Raw genomic sequence first — 21632 nt, 5'->3', positions numbered from 1 at the left:
AACAGATACGGATGCTATCACACAATTCAATGGGTGTTCTCATCTCTACCAGTATGGGCACGTAGGAGCCTGCTCCACCTTCAAGTAGGTCCAGCAGGTTGTTATCAGCCATTCAATGGACTGCTATATTAAGGTGTGTTGTTGGTGGCGCCCTCTAGTGGGACAGTGTGTGAAATTGAAGGGGGATGAAAGGAAACCGAGTGTAAAGCATGACAAGTTTCTCTCGGTGCAGATAAGACTGGTTGAGGTTGAACAAACCTAGGAGTATAGTCAGTGATATTTGAAGCATGAAGCATCATGTTTTTATGTAACCAACATAATTATGTCAATTCTAGTACTCATATCATCCGTAACAACTTCACTTCTGCTATTTACATGTAGTTATTTGACTTTTTAAACTGTCTTTTATAATGGCTTATTACACTGTAAACAAAACAAACAATAGCTACTCAATAAAACTGAGGCAACAGATTGCACGCAATATTATTTATTAAATCTAACTACGTTACAAGTTGAGTTAATAACAACTTAACAACAAAAACTTAAAAACAGACTAATTCTATTGTGTTGGATTCATTCAAAATTCTCTTGATTTAGAATTACATACACATAAAGATTATATTTAATGTGGTCAAAATAAGCAGATTCTATCTCAAACATTTTTTATATTAAAGTTACTTAAACAACTGCCTCAAAATCAAGGACGCATTTATATTTAATACATTTGATCAAATATATTAAGTAAAATGAAATGACTACAGAATAATTTATTACAGCGTAGGAACTTTCCTAACTGCTTACTTTTCAGCTTTTTACCTTTTTCTCCTTTTACTTTTCTGATAACAATCTGCTGGACGTGCTAAAAGGTGGTGCAGTCTCCACTTGGCCTTGCTTATGGGAACGATTACTGCTGATAACACCCAATCACAATCATGTGACAACGTTCAAAAGAGGACTCTGGTCAGAGTGCTATATTGATGCTATATTTATGCTATATTAATGCTATATTTATGTCCTGAATGCACATTTAACATTAGAGTGTGTAAACATTTTTTAGTAGAAACCCTAAAATAGGAAGCATGAACCTCAGAGTGAGCATAATGTCTCCTTTTAAGATTTTTACTGACCTATTTTTTCACACTTGATATGCAGTGACGACATGCAAGATGTGTAAAGTCTGTAATGTTTTGAGTGGAAAATGTGTGCGCAATGGAAAAAAACCCACACAACAGCCCTGGTGTTGTGCTCTGATTCAGATGTGTCTTAAAAGTCGGTTTCGTAAATGAAATACAGGGGAATAGTTTGTATTAGGTACACCATGAGTGGAAAACAGGTCCACTTTGAACGCATCAATGACCCATGAGCTTCTTCTATTTACATGTGGATGCACCTGTGTGTTTGTATGCGTATGCGTATGTGCGTGTTTGAGGGGGTATGTTTGTATTTGAGTGTGACAGTGTATACTTTGTCGGCCTGAGGACACTTAGATTGAGTGTGTGTTGTTCTCCCTGGTGAGAGCACACATATGTGTTTGCATGAAGACCTGGTTCTATGTGGGTGTGTGTTTGATAAACTGTGAGAGCATGTGGGAGACTGTTTGTCTATTCATCTGGGTGAGAGCAGGAGAGAAAGAGCAGAATGAGGAGGTGGAAGAGATCTGCTTCCAGCCTCTATCTTCAAGTCAATCTGCTCACAGTCACACAAACCTCTTTATCTCTCCCTTAGACAGAAAGAAGGGAGGGAGACAGGCAGAGAGAGAGAGAGACAGGGAGGAAGAAAAATAAATAAGTTTAAAAGGAGGAAAAATACAGAGGGAAAGCAAGATTCAATCAAGCAGCCTTAAGAAGATGGAGCGGATTTCTGTTTAAGAGGATCATCAAAGTCATGCTCAGACAGCAGCTGTCATTAAAAATATTTGTGCTATTTCTGAATCACCGCAATAAGCTATTATTGCCCAATTGAGAGGCTCTTTGTTATCGGTGAAGAAAGATATATATATAGAGGAAGTAGCACGTCAACTTTAAAACTTTTAAAAATGTATCACCAGCGTTATCAGCAAGCCGAAAATTATTTTACAGTGTTGGCTACTTTAGCCACAATGGAAGTTGAGTGGCAATTGACATCCTCTACAGCTTCTACTGTGCCCTCACACACACACACACACACACACACACACACACACACCATACACAAACTCTGTCTCTCTCACACACTTCATCACATGAAAATGACTGATGACAAAAAGAGGCGTCAATTTTCACTCATGAAACGGAAAAGCACACGATTGTGTCTCAGCGTGGGTGTGTCTGTCTGTCTGCAGAACAAGCCGCGAGAGCAAAAATCAAATAAATCAACCTGAGCTTAATTGCAGATCTGACACAAATGTATGGCTGTCATTTGCAGTGCAGCTCTGGCAGCTGTCCAGATAAGGAAGACTATCAGTAAGAGTTTGGAGGCACAGAGATCACATCTGGCATCAGGGCTGTGTGTGTGTGTGTGTGTGTGTGTGTGCGTGTGTGTGCGTGTGTGCGTGTGTGTGTGTGTGTGTGTGTGTGTGTGTGTGTGTGTAAGGCTGCCGTGGTGCTGGCCTGTTATTGCAGTATCATGCCCCATTGGCTGATGAGTTGCTATGCTCATCTCTTGTTCCTCTCAGCCCCAATCAAACCTGTCACAATATGAGTCAGCGTGGCCATAAGTGTGAGAGATGCCTCCTACCATTAGATCAATCAGCTATCTGACACATCAGTCAGATTTTATCCAGTGCGGAGCCACATCAGAAGCAGGGAGAGGCCCTGGTGGTGTGATGTGCTCATGAAAGCTGGATAGTGACATAGGAGGCTGGAACAGAGCTGGAGAACTGAACAAACTGAGAGGCTAAAGAGCTGAAATCTCATTTTCTCAGTGGCCTTGAGAGTGGAGCATGCTCAGTGCTGATGTTTGTCATCTCTCCCTCTCTGAGATGCTACTGCAGTGCTTCCCAGCAGGCTTGGCACAGGCTTACTCATGGACATCTCTCTTATGGAGCGATACAGTGGCCAGGCTGCAGCTGCTCACTGGATACCCCTCTCTGTGTTTCTTTGTTTCTGGGTTTTGCTCCGTCTCTCTTCATCACTCTCCTGTGTTACCTCTCTTTTTATCCCTGCCTCTCTCACTCCTCCTCCCATTGTATTTCTTACACATTATCTCCTACTTTCTCGCTTGCATCTTTTCTTGTCTCTCTCTCTCTCTCTCTCTCTCTCTCTCTCTCCCTTGCTGTCTCTCATCCTCACTCCGCCCTTCCACATCTCTCTCACATACTCTAGTTGCTACCCTTAAGACTGTGGTTACCATGGCGACAGCTATGTGCTGCGGAAACGTCAAACAGCTGAATCCACCCAGGATCACTTCCTTGTTTAACACTTAAATTCGTACTCGCTGTTGCTCTTTGATTTTTCTAAACACCAAACAGCCATGCTTTGAATTTCTTGCTTTGCTACAAATGAGGTAGTGTATGTAATATTTGGTATCCTTCCGTGATCCTGATCACAGCTGTTGCCGAGCAGAGTCATTAGTAACCCTCAGATTTGGAACTCAGCTGACCTTGGCACAGCTGACCTTGAGAAAATAGCCCCTTTTCCTCAGGCCGCCAGATGTCACTGACATTGATTTGTGTCATGTCTGTCTTTAAGGGGGCTTCACCAGCCCACCCAGTGACATAAGTCTTCAGTGTCTAGTCACATGCCTCTGATCTTTTGCCTGTCATTCACACCGAGAGCCACTTGCACAGACACTCGCAGAACATACATTTAAACGCACATCAGCAAGACTGCTATTATCAGCACTAAACAATGGACATAGTCATGGTGATGTCTCCAATTGTTGACTACCGTTTGGCTGTTGTCATCATTTTTCTTTTTTTCTTTTTAACCTTTACTGTGTGAAGTCTGCACAACTGCTAACAAAGTTGCCATCCATAATTCAAGGTAACCAAAAACAAGTTTACTGTACACAGTGCCACGGATACGCCTCCATCCTGACAGTGATTTATCAATCACAAGGTAGTTCTGCCTGGCTAAAAGCATACCCAGCTTTATCGTCTGTTTCACTCTAAATGAAACCATCATTAACAGAATTAACATCATGCTGTATCAAAGAAGTAAACTAGTAATTGAGAACCTAATTGGAAGCACAAAGGATGCTTAGTAATTGGCACTAGTTAAGTTGGTTAGCAATGGGCCTCAATTATTCTGACTTCTTAGAGGCTCTTTAGTCCAACTGAATGAGATATTCCTTTTTTTTTAACGTTATTTTTTTGGCCCTTTTGGATTTATTCAATATTGGGAGAGATACAGAGTGAAAAGGGGGAGACAGAGGGGAAAACATACAGGAAAGGGCTCTGAGCTGGATTCGAACCCCGGGCCCACTGCGTTGCAAGGACTAAGCCTTAATGGTATGCACTCTACCGATTTAAAGTTAAATTTTAATTTTAATTTAAATAATTAATTTTAAATTTTAAGTGATCAAAATGTTGCAATTAACTCTGAACTGAAAACTCACTGTGGAAGGGTCTAAGACGACAGCACACATTGGGTTGTGGTAGTAATCTGTCAATCAGATGGTAGCCCCGCCCTAAAGCATATTCTGCTTTATTGTCTATTTTACTACAAAATGAGCTTCATGCTGTACTGAAGACTTGAAACTAGCGAGTGACACCATAAACTCATTAGGAAAATGTTCACTTCAGTAATAAATCAAATGAGAAATAGGGTAATTTTATCATACATTTTTATACAATTAAACTTCTTTTTGCAGCCAGTGCAGGCGCCCCCTGCTGGCTATTAGACAGAATGACTTAACGGCTTCTGCCTTGGCTTTACTGTTCAGATCTGGAGGTTGTTGCTTGTTATCAACCACATTATATTTATGTGTTTAAGCACTCTCCTTGGTCTGTGCTTACAACAGATACTGCTGCTGGATGAGCAGGTTTTTATCTCAGCAATCAGCCATTCTGTCTGTGTTGTTCAGCTGAGGGAGCAGATGCCTTGTTAAAAGGTGAATATCAGCAGGTGGGGCTGTTTTCTGTCATCTGATGAAAAGGACATTATTTTCACACCCAAATCTCTCTTTCACACTTTTTACCTTCTGTCCATTTGCTTTCCTCCTCTCTTTTTTTCAGTCCTCTCTATTTATCCTCTTCTGTCCCTGTTTTTCTTAGAGGTTGTGTCCACCCCCCACCCCCTCCTGGCCTTGCCTCACTTCTGAAAGTCAAGACTACAGACGTGTGTTAAAAGCAGGCAGTATACTCTGCTTAAAGCTCCCCCACACTCATATACACTCTGTTGGCAAAAAAAAGCAGACAGATGTAAACAACACAACCTAATGGCTGTTTAAAGCCATTATGTCTAAAAAGATAAACTCCTGTGTCTGTGAAAGGGCAGGAGAGCTGTTGAGCAGCATCAATGTGATGATGTGCAGGTATGCTGTTGTTAAGAGAGAGCTGCTCAGCTCCATCATACAGGAAAGCTGTCTCCCCTTTGGGGGGCAGTGAGGAGGGATTAGGAGGCAGGCAGAGATGGGGCCTGAGGAGCATTTATGAGCAGAACATACAAAGGATCCATGTCAGAACTATTAGGGGTTGGCTCCATTTCTTTTTTTTGGATTTACTTTCCAAGTGATGCTCCTCCCACACTGGCCCACTGTGCCCCTCCACCTCCAGACCCTGATCCAAGGACGGCCCACGGCTGTTGAAAAACAGCAGATGCTTTCGAGGGGACTAGAAAAAAAGAGAGAGATTTAGATGCATATGTCCATGACCATATTTGTGTTCCGGGTGTGAAAAAAAGAGTTCATATCAGACTCTCGTTGTACGCCTATATACAAAATCTCAACACAATCTGGTGAACAGAAAAATCTAAACTTAAATTTCTTCATATCCATACTTTATTTACTGGTGAGGAGTTATTGTAAAACTTTTTTTTACAACTGTGCTGCTACATTATCCACATTTTAGGAGTTCAGCAGTAGCTCGGTGAGTTTGCGAAAGCTCTGAGACAAGTACAGCCTCATAACTCTTGTCAACTAATTTCACTAAATAACATCTTGTGTGGCTTGAAGACAGTTGTGGGATTTCTGAAGAAGCATTTGGAGAAATGTTGTAAGAGGCACATTCATTATCTAAATCTACACGCCATCATACTGAAAGTGGCGCTTTCTTTTGTCCTGACGTCACAGATACTCGCATTTCTGACACATACATAAACCGCACGCCCACCCACAGACACACAGGCCTGAGAACGAGTTTCATCTTGTCGAATAGTAGGGGAGGAAGTGAGTGTTGAGGCTGGGGGGGAGATAGGGCGGCAGGGGCAGCTCTCTGACACAGCGTAGCCACTGCCAGTCCTCAGTTACCTCTGCTGACAGATTAGATCATCGAGAACAACCACATGGAGGAGAGAGAAAGGTGCAATCTGTTTCTGAAGTAGGAAAAGCACTATATTGGACCTGATTGTCGTGTCAAACCTTGGCCTCGATTTGACCCTTTTAGTTTTGTTGCCTACAGATGCTATTGAGTGCGCTGACCTGTTAAGACATGACCCTTCTGCTGCCCCCTTTTCAATCCCCACTGCTGCCGCCTCCTTCCATGAAACGTCAAGAATCCTCGAAGGGCTGGACTGAGACAAACCCCGGGAGGGCCCCGCAGATGACTCATCTACAGATTCTTTTTTTTAAACACGCGAGTTTCATTGAGAGTCATTGTGCCGTTGTTTCGACGTGTTTTCTTGCCACTTAGCAGGACAGCGGAGTTCAGTCAGCATGAAATTAGAAAACCTTACTTCGATATAGCAGCTTAAAATAATACTGCGATCGTCATGTAGTCACAGTCTGGGCTATTTCAAATGAAGATAAACAGATTAGCCGCAGCGCTGTTGTTGTTGTTCGTTAGATATTGTTTCACACAAACCTGAGTCAAATATCCTCTTGTTGCATTAAAGTCAGGCAGCGACAGGCACAGTAAGAAAGTTCTGTACCTGGAGGGGTTTTTTTCTGGAGCCACGCATGTGCAACTACTGGCCTTTCCTTTTTGTGTGTCTCCCCTTGCCCTATTTTCCTTTGCTTTCAAACTGTCTATTGAATACACAGTAGAATCTCTAGGCAAAATAGATACATCTAAAAAAAATGGATTGGATGTATTTGCATAAGTCCAGAGTCTGGTGTCATATGCATAAAGCTGAGTGTTTAAAAGCTTGTTTTAATGGTTCTAAATCCTCGCTGCTGCGTGGACATTGATGACACCTGGCTAACAGCGACAGGGAAAGAGCGGGATACAACCAGACATGCTGGAACTTGCCTGTAGTACTGAGAGGGAGACTGACAGACAAGAGAGGTGAGGAAGGGGAGCAGCTGGGGAAGCCAGAGATGATTTTGTGTAATTTTGCAAGAAGCAGTCTGTCGCAGATTGTGATCTGACATTCAGCACCTCACACACACAGCTCACTATCCACAGAATCTGTGCTCAGCAAATCTGAACCAGATGTGGAGTGCTTTGGGGACCCCAACATCAGACCTGGCAGGGGCAGGTCCCTGCCTGAATTATCTGGGTGGGGTCAGCAGTGCAGCAGGGGACAATTTAAGTGATCTAGCTGCACTTTTTGAATGGGTCATTAGAAAGGAGAAGATGCTCCCGAGGTAGGAACGAGAGATAGAGCTGAGTGGAGCCATGGAGTTTGAATGGGCAGATGTCTCTGTGGGCCTTTCAGGACCAGGTCTGTGTCTGTCCTCAGTTGTGGCTGCAGGGCCTGGAAGAGCTGCTGCTTATCTGATAGATCCAGTAAGGGAGCAGTTGATTGCCTTAAAGCAATGGGAAATGCCTTCCTCGCTCCCTCCCCTCTTTCTTCCCTCCCTCCCTCTATATTCTCTCACTTTTCCCCCCTTAGTTTCTTGAGCAGTGGCTCTCTACCTTTTCTCTTCCTATTTTTCTCCCCGCTCCCTCCCTCCCTCCCTCCCTCTCCCTCCCTTCCTCTCCCTCTCTCTCCCTCTGCCCTGCTGTGAGTAGGTGGTTCCTTGCTGTACTTGATTGGTGTGAGTCTATATAGGAGGAGAGACGCTCTAACAGGCTCAGAGTCTAGTGGTGCCCACTTGCCACACATTCCCAATAGGACTACCTGTTTTTGTCTTCTCCTGAGAGGATTTACTTTCTTGTGACAGCATGACGGAGCCCAAGAAGAAAGACAGAAAAGGGAGAAAGAAGGGTGGTAAGAAAGGACAAAGGGAGAGAGACGATCTTGCAACAGGTAAAAAGAAATGAAAGGTGTTTCTTGTGTGTAACATTTTTTGGATATGTGTATGTGAAGGAGAGCGGAAAAAAAGAGTGAAAAAATGACTGTTACTGTGTCACGGAAGTGTGGGACAAACTAAGTATCCCCCTGACTTGTCAAAGCTTGCCGCGAGGCTGTCACATGCATTGGTCTCCTAACGTGGACAGCGTGTAGAGGCACATCTGGTTTTGGCAGCACTTTGGGATTGTGGGGAAGTCAAATGATATGACTTGTACAAAATCAACCAAACATGAAGTTTTATCTAAACCAGCTCTGGACCTCCCAGAGCCTGAGCACAGCTGTATTATGAGCTCTGAGAAAACAACTGTGCTACACAGATTTTTGTTAATTCTTTGAATGATTGTCCCGAACGCTCAGAGGTTTGATAAGTCAGCTTTTCAACAGTTTGTATGGAAAAATGTGACATTTCATTGCACAGTTTTTGACACGGTTACGAATTCAACAGTTGCTATACTTTCTTTCGTCTTAGATGTGAGTGTATGTTGAGTCACCTAACATTAAAGTCAGTCTGTAGCTGGTAGCTACATTGACATGGGATAGTTTAAGAGCGGCTTGTGTTCAGAGTCACAAACGTAGCAATGTGCTTGCTCAGTGGTGGATCCTACAAGCTGCAGCATGTCACTGTAGTTTGACCTCAGGTCATGGGGAAGCCCAACCCCCGTTCCAGTGACACTTTTAGGACAATACTATGATAATCACTGTAGTTTATCATTCTTGATTGGATCATAAACTGCATTTGACGCAGCATCTATTGATATTGGTGGCCATTTTGTACCTGTTGATGTCACTCCTGTCAGCTTCAACATATAACCCTCACAACTGGCTTTAGCTTTTTCATTTCTTCTTTTTAGGTCATCTGTTTATTTAAACTGGGCCGGTTTTCAGTTTAAACATGCTACTGTAGTTGTTTTTGGCATCAGTGGTTTCTTGTTTTATTACCAATGGAAAGTTGAAGACATAAATAATTACTGGTCCTCGTTACAAGTTTGATTTTGATCTTTAAGCGTGTAAGATGAACTGCTTTCAAACTACTCGGAACACAGAGTGCTCGCAAAATATTTGTTGCCGTCTCTGTTAATCAATGAGCACAGCTGCTGCACACACAGAGAATAAAAGCTGTGTGTGATGATTTTCCCCCCCTGCTATAAACTGTCATTATCTATTGTTGGATTTTATCAAAATGCCTTGCGACTGCTGTTGGTCGTGTTTCGGATGACACGTGTCACGCCAGTTTTAAATGTATCCAGAGTACACTAATCAGATCTTAAATTGCAATTTTCCTTGTGAAAATGAAATTTACCATTGATTTATCACAAAGTGAATGCCTAACCTGAGTGAAACTAGAATCTTACCCATTGTAAAATGAGGCTTTCAAAGTAGGCCAAACTGAAGACACGCTCATGGGTGATGCTTGTTGTGTCTGCACTGCTTAATGTCACGCATCAGGTGTGTTCGGGGCCTAAGGCTCCAAAACCGGTCATCCAAAATAAAGAGAGGAACCAAACACCACTTTTAAAGGTGAAACCTCTACCCACTACTTCAGTCTGATCTGGCTCTTTAATGCATGTCAGCTTGTAATTATCCACAAGTGAGGTCACATTTTTGAGGATGTGGTTTATCAATAAATCAAGTTCAAAAGAAGGAATCTTTTCCTAATCTGGAAACGATTCAAACAAAAAAGTGCAGCTATTTGTGATCTATGTGATAATTAAAGATTAATTAAATGAGTAGACATGTAAACAGAATCAGAACGGTATGCCAGTTCTTAATACCACCTTTGTTGATTGTGCCCAGTTCAAAATAATCAAAGCTTTTTTAGCTAGCTGGCTTCGCTGGTGGGCTAACCGCACTAAAATATAGTGAGATGTGCTGAAACAGACGAATCAGTGGTGTAAATCAATGGAAATTGCATATATTCACCATGTGATAGTTTAAAGGTATAATATGTAACATTTCCACATAAAAATGACGATATGTTTTGTTGAGTTTTCTGCTTACATTACCCCAAATGCCTCCAACAATGTTCAAACCAGAGAAATCTGTCATTTTATTCAAGTTAATGGTCTGTTTTATGAGGCATCATATAATCTTTACCCCTTCGGGCTAATCTACCTTCCAGGGAAACACCAGATGACACATCAGAGAACAACTGTAAATCATAGATAGAAAATTTTTTCTGACACACATCATCATTTTTTCTTTAATTGCAACACAGTCATCAGATGTGCAGATATGAGTGGCTCATTCCAGCCACTGAGCTAATGCGTACTGTATTAATTACAACAGAGCTCAAAATGCTCAAAGTAGTTTAAGAGTGATCGTTTTGACCACGGGTAAAATCAATGGGCCATCTCACCACTTAAATTGCTAAATAAAGTTAACTAGAGCTAGAGACTACAGCTTCATTAGATAGTGGACTCATCTAATGCTCAGTTGGCAAGATAACGTTGCAACTATAAACTTCGTCACTTCCGTTGGATTTTGGAACAACTCCCATGATCCCTAGCTACCTCACATCGCATCAAAGTCCATCTTTTGTTGTAATTTTGATTGAGGTACCCCATTAGAATTTACATACTGTGTGTTTAATTTGGACAGTCCATTTTTCACACAAACTACAACCCCAATTCCCCCAAAATTGGGACGCTGCAAAAAATGTACTAAAAATGGAATGCATTATTTGCAAATGCTTTCCGACCTACATTCAGTTTAATACAGTCAAAAGTCAAGATATTTGATATTCAAACTTCTATATTATTATTACTATATTTAAAATTCAAACTTCTGTTTTAACTGACGTATTTCACAATGTCCCAACATTTTTGAAATTTGGAACCAGAGTGCTACCTGACAGGAACATACAAGCAAGGTCTCCATTAAGGGAAAGCAAATTAGATTTTTGACTTAGGGTTAGCAATTTGAAAGTCGTATTTCTTCCATCAAGGAGGTTATTTTTCAGTTCTTCGGCTTGTTTGTCTGTTTGTCAGCAGGATTTCGGCCAAGCTACTGACCAGATTTTCATGAAACTTGGTGGAACGGTGCAGCACGAACCAAGGAAGAACCAATTAACATTAACATTGTGAGATAGGGCATGCCCGTCATGTAGATCTAGCCCTTTCTAGTTATCAATGTAACCGTTTGCAAGAGATCCACAGTTTACACAGCTTCCAGACATGAGATAGATGATTCTTCGCTGATTTTTTCAGTACAGCTGGTCAGATCGTATAGGACTCCTTTAGCTGTTTTTAGTTTTCTTTGTGGCTGATAATATGGCAAATACTTAAATTGCAGTAGTGTAGTTTGCAATTGAATGCCACGTTGTGCATGATACTTGCTATACAATATACAATGTAGGCATGCACATGTACAGGAGCTTGTGTGGAAGAGGTGTGTCAAAATATAATTGTATGTAATCTGGCCCGTGAGCGCTCTGTCAGTCAACCATCCCCGACATCACAGGAACAAGACCGTATTGTCTTGTGTATCATACGTTCCACAAGAACTTAGTTTTCCACATTTGTTGAAGGAGTTTACCTCGCAGCAGGTACTTCTCAGCTATAATTGCCCTCTCACTGGCTCTGAGGGCTCCAAGATTTGGACTGAAAAGTATTTCAAAGTGTTGATTTATGGAATTCTGCTGCTGCAATGTTACATATTACAACTTTTTTCATAGGCCTGTGTATTGTGGCTGAAAGTTGACACTCTTTAAATAATGTTGCAGGACTTTTCTAATGAAACAGACCCAGGGTTAGAGAGTGAAAACTTCTCCAGACCATACCAAGGACATTTGTGCCAAAATGTTGTTCCTTATTGGAAAGAAAAGACCCTCAAGGGATGGAAAAACTGTCTTTCTTATGAATAAGACAGGGGGTGAAAAATGCTACAGGCATTACATCAAATCTGTCATCTATACAATGCGTGAATGTATGTCTCTTTTTTCCAAGTAGTTAGAAATCCCTGTACTGTCTGCCTGACCTACATAAATATCCTTCCGCTGGTGATGATGTTGTAATCCATAAACTGGTAGCTTCCATATTACATCAATAGTCAAGGCAAAACACAACACGTCCCTTTCTGACTGGGTTTGCGTGCGTAGGGTGCTAATAATTAGTTACGGAAATAAAGAGTTGGATCAGATGCCTTTTTTTTTCTTCTTCTACTAACACCTACCACACCTTTATCATTGAAATGCAGCTACTTCAATTATTCAGCAACAAAATGTTCTCTTGAGACCAGTCAGGAGAGGTGGTGGTGAAGCCTCAGACAACCTCTCAGGTATGATCTTGCTTCACATAATTGCTATTACAAAACTGCATTTTAGTGTGCTGGTAAAGACAACAGACGGAAACGGGAAAACAGATCAGTAAGCTGGCTAACGCAACTTCACAAATGTCATTAGTGCCAATAAAACTGAAACTGAAAATCTGAGCATTGAGGAAAATTTTCTTTTAGGTTCACTGTCAGCCTCAACATGGCTAATTGAAACCACGGATTTGTAAGCCAACAGAAGTCTTTTGAAGGGTGGCTCTCAATGAAATTATCTAGAGACAAATTATGACAAGCTTTTAATCTAAAAGCAAACCGCAGATCAAACTTTTGAAATCGTTGGTTTACCAAAGAGCTTCCACGTCATGTTGTGGGTGCATGTTATTCACATTAGTTTGCTGTGCTATGGCATTGGTAACCATTTCAAACATGTTCGTTCCAAATGCCCTTGCCTATACCAACAAAAAATAAAAATACACATTTAGCTAGAAATGTAACAGATACATATATCTAAAATAACTAAATTCATATTTATTATTAAAACAATAAGTATTGATAGTAATAATAATATTAACAGTAATATAAATAATGTTTATTTTATTGAACTGATGAGCCCCATTGTTACCCATTCTGGATCCAGCTATTCACGTATTTGCCACTATCATAGTATTCAGTAGTTATCAGTGCATCACTAACCATTTGTGAAATACTCTATCTTTCTTTTTCTCTCTTTATTTTGCTTTCTTTGGCCAATTAGTCAGCAGTATATATAGCAAAAATCCCGTTCCAGATGTTAATGCTTGTTGACCCTCGAGAAAGTCAGGTGACGTGGTATAAAGAACGACCTCTCAAGCCTCTCAAGTTGAGGAACAAAGGGTTTTTTATAGAGCGCAGTGTGAATGCAGTTTTTTTATACTATAATTACAGTAACTAAAAGTCATTTCAGACAGTCTTTACCTCCCCAAATGGCTGTCTGTATCTGTGAAATCAGCTTGTTACAACTCATGTTTTTTTTTTGTTAAATGATGACCTCTAGTGGCCATAATGACAGGAGCAAAAGAGAAAATCAGATTATATGTATAAAGAGCAACATAGTCCGCTCAAATTGCTAATCTGACTGTTATCATTGACCAGTGCACAGAAGAGGAAATCTTTATCTGTATATCCAATGACTACACCAGAATCCCAGAAGTATTCATGCTGCTGAGGTGTAACACAGTATTCAATCTGGTTTTACTTATCAATAATTAGAAACATATCTCATTGGCTTTCTCCACCAGCCTGTATATAACACTGTCTCCTTGCAATGGACACCCAGTGTGTGTGATTTTGTGTGTTGGAAGCGTCTGCTCACACTCTTATCTTGTGAAATCGAGAACCACAAGAACCCAACCATGATGCCTACTCGAGCTACGTACTTGGAATGAATCGTCGTAACAACCTGTTCACATTCACAATGAAAATCATATTGATAAGTTGAACAACTTGCTTGTATAGGCCATGTAACTTGAGTAACATAAAAATTTGTACATCATGCAGCTGCCACTGAGGAAATGTCAACCAAGTTGGTTTTCATAAACATTATTTGCATGTGGCCTTTTGTGGCACAGTTGGGACATTCATACCAAGCACGATAACAGTGAACTATGGAAATTATCCTGAACATTTCTTTGACTAAGCAGCAAGACCAGGACACTGCCGGTAATGGGTTTGATATGTTTGTTGTTTTTTCCAGTAATGCACTGTACAACAATCATTATTCCAAAAGAGCAATGCTGCACAGAGACCAGTAAAACATTCTGGCTAGGACTACGTGATGACTTTATACTTTTTAGGTTGTGCAAAAAGTAATCTTAATTAACATGTTGTTCGTTTTATGAATAATAATTTTGGATTTTGAATAACTTTGGATTTGGTTTTGGCTTTCCAATGTTGGTGGTTTTATCACTACGAGATGTGGTGGTTAAAAAGCAGTGTGTGAGCGCAGATGTTCACACTTTAATAATTACAGTAAATTGTTGTTGTCCCAGCCCATCTTCACTCAAAAAACAGCCAAATAGATAGTCTGTGAAAGCACCTTGTTTTAACCCATATTTACGTTTGTTGTCAGAAGGTGACCTCTAGTGGCCATTTGATAGAAGCAAAGGAGAAAGTCAGGTGATGTGGTATAAAGAGCAACAAATTCCGCATAAAGACATGATTGTGCTGGATGGACTGCACAATTGCCACATACTTAGTCATGTATACTGTAACTATGTCATGCAACATACTTATTTTAACCAAACCATGACTCTTCCGAAACCTAATCAGAAGTTCCATTTCAATATCACAAATCTTAAACCGCAACTTTTTACTTTATGATTTACAATGGTCATATATTTTTTTTTGGTAGTCAATTGCAATCTGTCGTTTTGGTTTTGAGGATGTGTCGTGTCATCCAGTTGTACTGAATATTTCATTGTCCTGAATATTCCAAAGCCATCGTTTGCAGATTATAGGTTTGCTGAACCAGTCGAACTTAGTGTGGATACAATTTTGTAATCCCTTGTTTGGAGAAAAGCTATTCTCTGGCAGAGGCTGACAGAAACCTGATTGTAGCCAACTGGTTAAATTTTGGTTCCAATATCTCCAGGGCACCAAACTGTCAATGAAGAATGTGAAAAACGTGAATAATTTGGGATCGGTCTGTTCTAATTCACCTGAAGTAGTAGTTAACATACTTCAGTTAACATGTGGATAAAACAAGGAGCGTGCATTGTGTTTATATTGTTACCCTAATTTATTTTGCCGTCTGTGAGGACTGGACATGTGCAGAAACCCTAGATAGTGGGTACAAAGTTTATCAATGACCAAATCAGACCAGAAGAAGTGCTTAAAGTTTGACATACAGTGCTGGATTTCTTTTGTCACAGAAAAACGCAAAACATATGTTATTAATTTGAGTAAAAGAAACACGATTAGCCGCATGTCTGTAGAGTTTAGTGAGAGAGAAGTAGAGTGTTTTGAGTCACTTATAAACAATGTAGCAGATAATTATTTGGGGAAAGTGTATTGGTTGTGGTGGGAGACTGTTGAAATGATCTCTTTGAACAGATGTTGTGTTACAGTGACTAGTATGCAGTGGCTGAAGCCCATTCCCACATGCAGAACCCATTTCTCTAGCTGCCTCACCATGTAATTTGTCTTTTGACAACGTGCACTGAAGTGACATAACACCAGAGTAATCAGGGATACTTTGTCTAGAAGGGGAAACACAAAGGCATGCCTCAGATTCCTTTTCTAAGCTCCTGGAAGTAAAACAGAAATGTTAACTCAATAATACGAGCAATGCATTGTTAATTCATCAAGTGACTTTGTTTTTTGAACCTCTCCCTGGACTGAGGTTTCCAACTGTTACCCAAGGCATGAGCTGTTGACACGCCGGTCAGGCTTCTATTCTCAAATTTGGTTTTTATTGTCCATGTCTGCAGCTGCCCCTCCGCTTCAAAAAAGAGAGAATCAGGCTGTTGTTGAAGCGAGGGTTTATCGTTGCCGCCTGACACTTTTTCCACTGGTGTAATGGAAAATGAGATAACCATTTGTGTCCGAGACATTATTCTATGTCCAATGATAATCACTCTTTATTATCTTGTTGGAAAACATTAATTGCCATTTGTAAAATTAACATGTCAGGTCCGGGTGACTCGATTGTGCTGTCCTGAAGATGTGTCCATCAAAGTATCTAATCCATGATGTTTTTCACATCTGTCATTCCAATCCAAACATGAGCAACTACTGTATATAACTGACCAAGCCTTCAGAATCTGTTCTTTATGATTTTTAAGAGGCATTTGTTTAGTTTATTTATTCTGTGTTACAGAGATAAAGGAGCTGGGAAGACGAGCATAATTTAAATAGACGTGGAGACTAATCTCCATGCAGTATAATGTTAAACATCTGTATCTCGGCGCAAGAGCGTCTGATGGACTCCTGTGTCTTCATTAGTACCCGTAGATGGAGCAGACCCTCTCGCACATCTGGCTCGCTTGCTTGATGAGAAGTGCAGTCCTGTGTTTCTGTAACTTTTCCAGGCAAGGACAAAGCTTGTTTAATTTGCTTGGCAAGGACAAAACTGTGTCCAGGCAAAGTACTAAATATTCTTCCTTTATGGTGCAACCTCATTCCTGCTGCTCTCAGACTATGACTGACAAGGCTTTCCTCGGGCAGTGCGCTGGGTTTAGTCTGGCAGTGGAGTTGAGTGCGTATGGAAATCATGTACACATGCAGACCGGAGACCACGGACTCTGTGAGTTTTCTTAAGTCATTAGATACAGCAGTATATAATTCTTTTTTTCTAATTAGATCCAGATAGAAGTTTTCCTGCCAAATTACATTTTACAACTTAAGAACCGCTCATGAAAATGTGTGATGAAGCTGCTTATCAAACATAGCACATGCCCATATATTACAGCCATGTTACAAAACTGTGTCATTATACAAATGTTGGAAAGTTTCCATGAGCCAGCGTAATGTGAAAATTAGGGGGGATCAGTAGACCATAGAACATTTTGTAGTCTGATCTTTATTTAACACCAAATCCCATATATTACATTACACTTGTTTAATAACAGAAAATGTTTAATGAAGAACATCTGGAGCATCAGGAGTCACGTGTTATTACTGGAGGCTATTTATAAATGCAGAGTTGATTTGAAATGGCGATACCCAGTGTATGTGCAGCCTATATAATGTTACAAGTTATACTTGATATTGTCCCAAACCCTTTTAGGGCGGTAAAATCATGCTGGAGCAATGTCAGCACAAAGATCCATCCTGAGAATAAACTCATTAAGGTTACTAAGTGCCACGGCACACAAAGGCGCATCTGCCTTGTGTTAGAATCTTTGTCTTTATTTTCCAAAACACCATGAATATCATCACTCACATTTTCCAACAGGAAGCTGTTCACAGATAAAAGTCCACTGTCTTACCAGCTACAGAGTAATTTTAGTAACAAATAGCTGCTATTGAACTAAGAATAGTTGTTTTCCCATTGATCTGAGCTGTGCTATTTTAAATTTGACATTTCACTATCTGTGATTCCATTAGAAATCAGCACAAAGTGTACGTCAAACAGACAGCTCTTTCAGCGTGTGTGATATTCAGTATTGTTGGAAAAATCACGGCTGCTTGTAATGTGAATTAACTTTGTATTTGAAAGCATTGGTGCCCTTTAAATTGGACCCACAGACGTTAGAAATCAATATAATCAGTTAAAGGTATAATATGTAACATTTCTGCATTTAAATGTCAATTTGGATGCCCAGAGAAATCTGTAGTTTTAATCAAGGTAATGGTCCATTAAAGTTGCCTGTCTTCTTGCAGCTGTCTCCTTTATCAAGTTTTAAGCCAAAATTTTACACTTTTCAATCTTGGTTGTTTTTAACTATATATAATAACTGGATTAAGGATTTTTGTCATCAGATGTCTGAATCTTAAGCTGTCAGAGAAAGTAGCTGAGCAAACTGTAGCAGCCTCTCTGCGAAGTCCTTTGTCTGCCAAACGCCAATGGAGAAACAATCATTTCTACCGTGGAACTACTTTATTAAAAGAAAAAAAACAGAGCACTGAAGGAATCCTAACTGGGAGAAGCTGAGAGGAATAATTGCAATACCTGATGAGGACTACAACTCCCATGATCCCACACTTCACACTTGTCTTTTGCTATTGTTCTGATGAAGAGACCCCTAGTGGTGGAAAATTCAATGTTATACATTTTAAGTGGGAAAAAATGTTCGCATTTATCAAATGATCACTCAGAGATTACTGTACAACTTGAGCCTTAAAAGACATTAATTGTTTGTGATTCATGTGTGGCTACGATAAGCAGAGTAAGGTTCAATAATAAACAACAGTGACCTCTGCAGAATTGAATTGGGGCACTTCATTCAAAAGACTACAGAAAGTTCTGATAGTGACTATTTCATGATAGATGACTTGACCCAAAATCCAGTGGTGGAAAAAGTATTCAGATTATTTACTTCAGTAAAAGTACTGATACCACACTGTGAAGTTAATCCACTACGAGTAAAAGTCCTGCATTCAAAACTTACTGAAGTAAAAGCACAAAAGTATCAGCATCAAAATGTACCTAAAGTATCAAAAGTAAAGTTACTCATTATGCAGAATGCACCCACTCAGATTGTTTTATATATTCTAAATATATGATTGTATTATTATTATTGATGCATTTATGTGAGCAGCATTTAATTGTGTCAAGTTAGGACTCATTTTAACTAGTTAATACACTGTTATAAGGTTTAATTTAAAACAATCTAATCACTTTAAATTTATCTTATTTTCTATGTTAAATTTCAACCTGAGAAGTAAAGCTGTCAGCTAAATGTAGTGGAGTAAAAGTCCAATATTTGCCTCTAAAATGTAGTGGAGTAGAAATGTAAAGTTGCATAAAATAGAAATACTTAAGTAAAGTACAAGTACCTCAAAACTGAACTTAAGTAGGCTACAGTACTTGAGTAAATGAGTTAGTTACATTCCACCACTGGTTAAGATCCATCACAACTGAAAATACACAAATAAAATGAAAAATGCAGCATCATTAAGGTTTCTCTTCTTTGTCTGCTTTACCAGGTCAGTGAAGTAGGACAGTCTCTCAAAAATGAGGACGACAGGGGATAATTTTGGTGCACCTCTGTTTCAATGTTTAATTGAAGTCATTACCTATGTATACTTCATGCTTATCTTGTTTTGTTTGTCTTCATTCTGCCGTCATCCTTGATGCACAGCAAGCAGCTGTAATTTGTAGCACTACTCAGTTTAGCATATGCATGAAATTGTAAATGTTACACATGAAGAAAGAGCGAGTGTTTGTGTGTAAGAGCGAGGGGGAGGGGGGGGGGGGGGGGGGGGGGCATCTTGGCCAGCCCCTGGTTGACCCTTGTTCACCCCTTCTCTCTCTCGCTCCGCCCTGGATGAGTCTTCTCCTAAACATGTGTGCAGCTGTCAGCTGGCAAGTATTTGTCTGAGTGTGTGTGCATTTATATGCGTGTTTGGACGAAGTTCATTTTTTCATGTTTCAGTTTTTAAAATTAAATTAAAGGATAATAGCACAACAATAATAATGACATATTATAACCATCACATAATAAAAAACTACCGTATAACATATGAAAACAGCTCTACAGTAGTAAAAGTTGTTTTTTTTTTAAAGTGAAATTTGTGATTTGATATAACAGGTTTGGGAGTTTTTTCAGTGGATGAAAGGTTTACGATAAATTATTTTCTTTTTGATGTCATCACAACAAGTTTTACTGGCTTTTCATTTTAACCAGCTGCTTTTAATTGCGCACCAGTTTGTGGTTGCAAATGTTCTTCATCAGCTTGTGGATGTTTGCTAAATATTGCTTCAGGTGTTTTTATAGCAGCAAAGCCAGAGTGAATTTCAGCCTGTTTATTAGTCTGAGGCAAAGTTGATAATGTCTCTAGTGACAACATCTGGTGGTCACATGAGAGAGTTGTTGGCTCGGTCCGTAGAGATGATGATTGCCTCTGCTGCTCTGTCCTCCTTTGTCTCGCTGTTTCTCCTCAAACACGACACACACAATCATAAATGAGCTGTGAAAAGCAAACTATAATCAAGTTTGTGTCTTTAGTGGTTAATAACGATCGCTCTTTTTTTCCTCTTTCTCTCCTTTTAGCTGCGGCTCCAAAGTTAAAACCGATGAGGATTCCAATAATAGTGGACCATGGAAGCAAGCTCATAGTTAAGTGTGAGGCCACAGGGAACCCTCTCCCCACCTACAGATGGTTCAAAGATGGCAACGAGCTGAAGAAAAGCAAAAAAGTCAGAATTAGGACCGGCACGTGAGTACAAGTCACCCATGTCCTGTAAACCCAATGAAACCCAAAACAGTGTAAGATGAAAAGAGATGGAGGTACTCCAAAGTCAAAGCAGGGTTGCTGTCATAAACAGACTGTGCTAATGCAATTTAGAATCAATATTTAGATAATTTATTAAATTTAGTGTAATGATTTATACTTAATCAAGCCAATGTATCATCCCTTTTTATGTCTATGTATCATCCTCATATAAATTAAAGTTACATTTCGATCCACAGTCAATTTAGTACTTAAGTTACACTACAACCACTGAGACATCACATTTAGTAACTTTAGTTATACAATGTAGTGCACAGTATAAAGCTGACCTTACAGGGTCATTGTCATACTACATTTTAGCATGTTAAACATTTTAGTAATCTATTAACAATCGTAAAATATTGCCCAGAACCCCCCTCTAAATGCTCTGGGGCTTAATGAGGCTGTGATCATCCTTGATGTCCCAACAGGATATTATATATAGTAAGTAGTAAAAAAAAATGCTCTAACTCCAATGACATGGCTAATACAGGGACTTTCATCATGACACATGAATAAAATTGGGCTCTCAGCTTTCCAGTCATATCCAATTTTTTGCATTTCTAAGACTGTTTAGGTACCGCAGTATGCAGAAATAATAATATACAATAGGAAATAATGGCACAATGTGGGCATGTCTGTAAAGCAAAGACTTGTGGGTACCCATAGAACCCATTTCTCCTGCGCCAAAATTTAGCCTAACTTTGGCACATAATTTAGCCCTTTTCCCAAGCTAGCATGATGCAGTTGGCACTAATGTATAACCTAGGTCTTCTAATTAATATGTTACCAATATATTCTCTAGCTTAACCATTGAACCCACTATAGCCTTGTGCCGGCCAAGATCTTAGAACTGCCATTGGTCAGCTCGGATAATGGTGGTGTAATAAAGGCAGCTGACTCCAGACAATATCTGAGAAGTGTTGGTTGCTTAGATTTTTTTTAGGAAAAAATACTCAACAACAAAAAAGACCTGAAGTAGACAGTAAGGCTGTAAAACCGCCCACTGATGTCTGATGTAAGAATATTGACACAGGCTGTAAAACCAAGCCTTTTGTAATACAGTACAGAAGGTAACACTCAGTTCTAGGCTTTCTTATTGTCGGCAGTTTTTTTCCATTAAATTCAGCCCCA

The 21632-nt window shown here is 39.9% G+C and overlaps 1 protein-coding gene across 1 annotated transcript in view; it reads left to right on the top strand.

Moving 5' to 3' along the window:
- nrg2a (neuregulin 2a) overlaps nt 1–21632 on the top strand; it is an 83304-nt gene that overhangs the window by 19644 nt on the left and 42028 nt on the right. The window contains exon 2 of the mRNA XM_059351631.1: nt 20279–20444. Coding sequence (XP_059207614.1) covers nt 20279–20444 — 166 coding nt within the window. The remainder of the gene's footprint in view (nt 1–20278; nt 20445–21632) is intronic.

Source organism: Centropristis striata, chromosome 15, assembly GCF_030273125.1.
Source record: "Centropristis striata isolate RG_2023a ecotype Rhode Island chromosome 15, C.striata_1.0, whole genome shotgun sequence".
Taxonomy (NCBI): domain Eukaryota; kingdom Metazoa; phylum Chordata; class Actinopteri; order Perciformes; family Serranidae; genus Centropristis; species Centropristis striata.
Note: the sequence above shows the minus strand (reverse complement) of the source record. Positions and strands in the feature narration are given on the sequence as shown.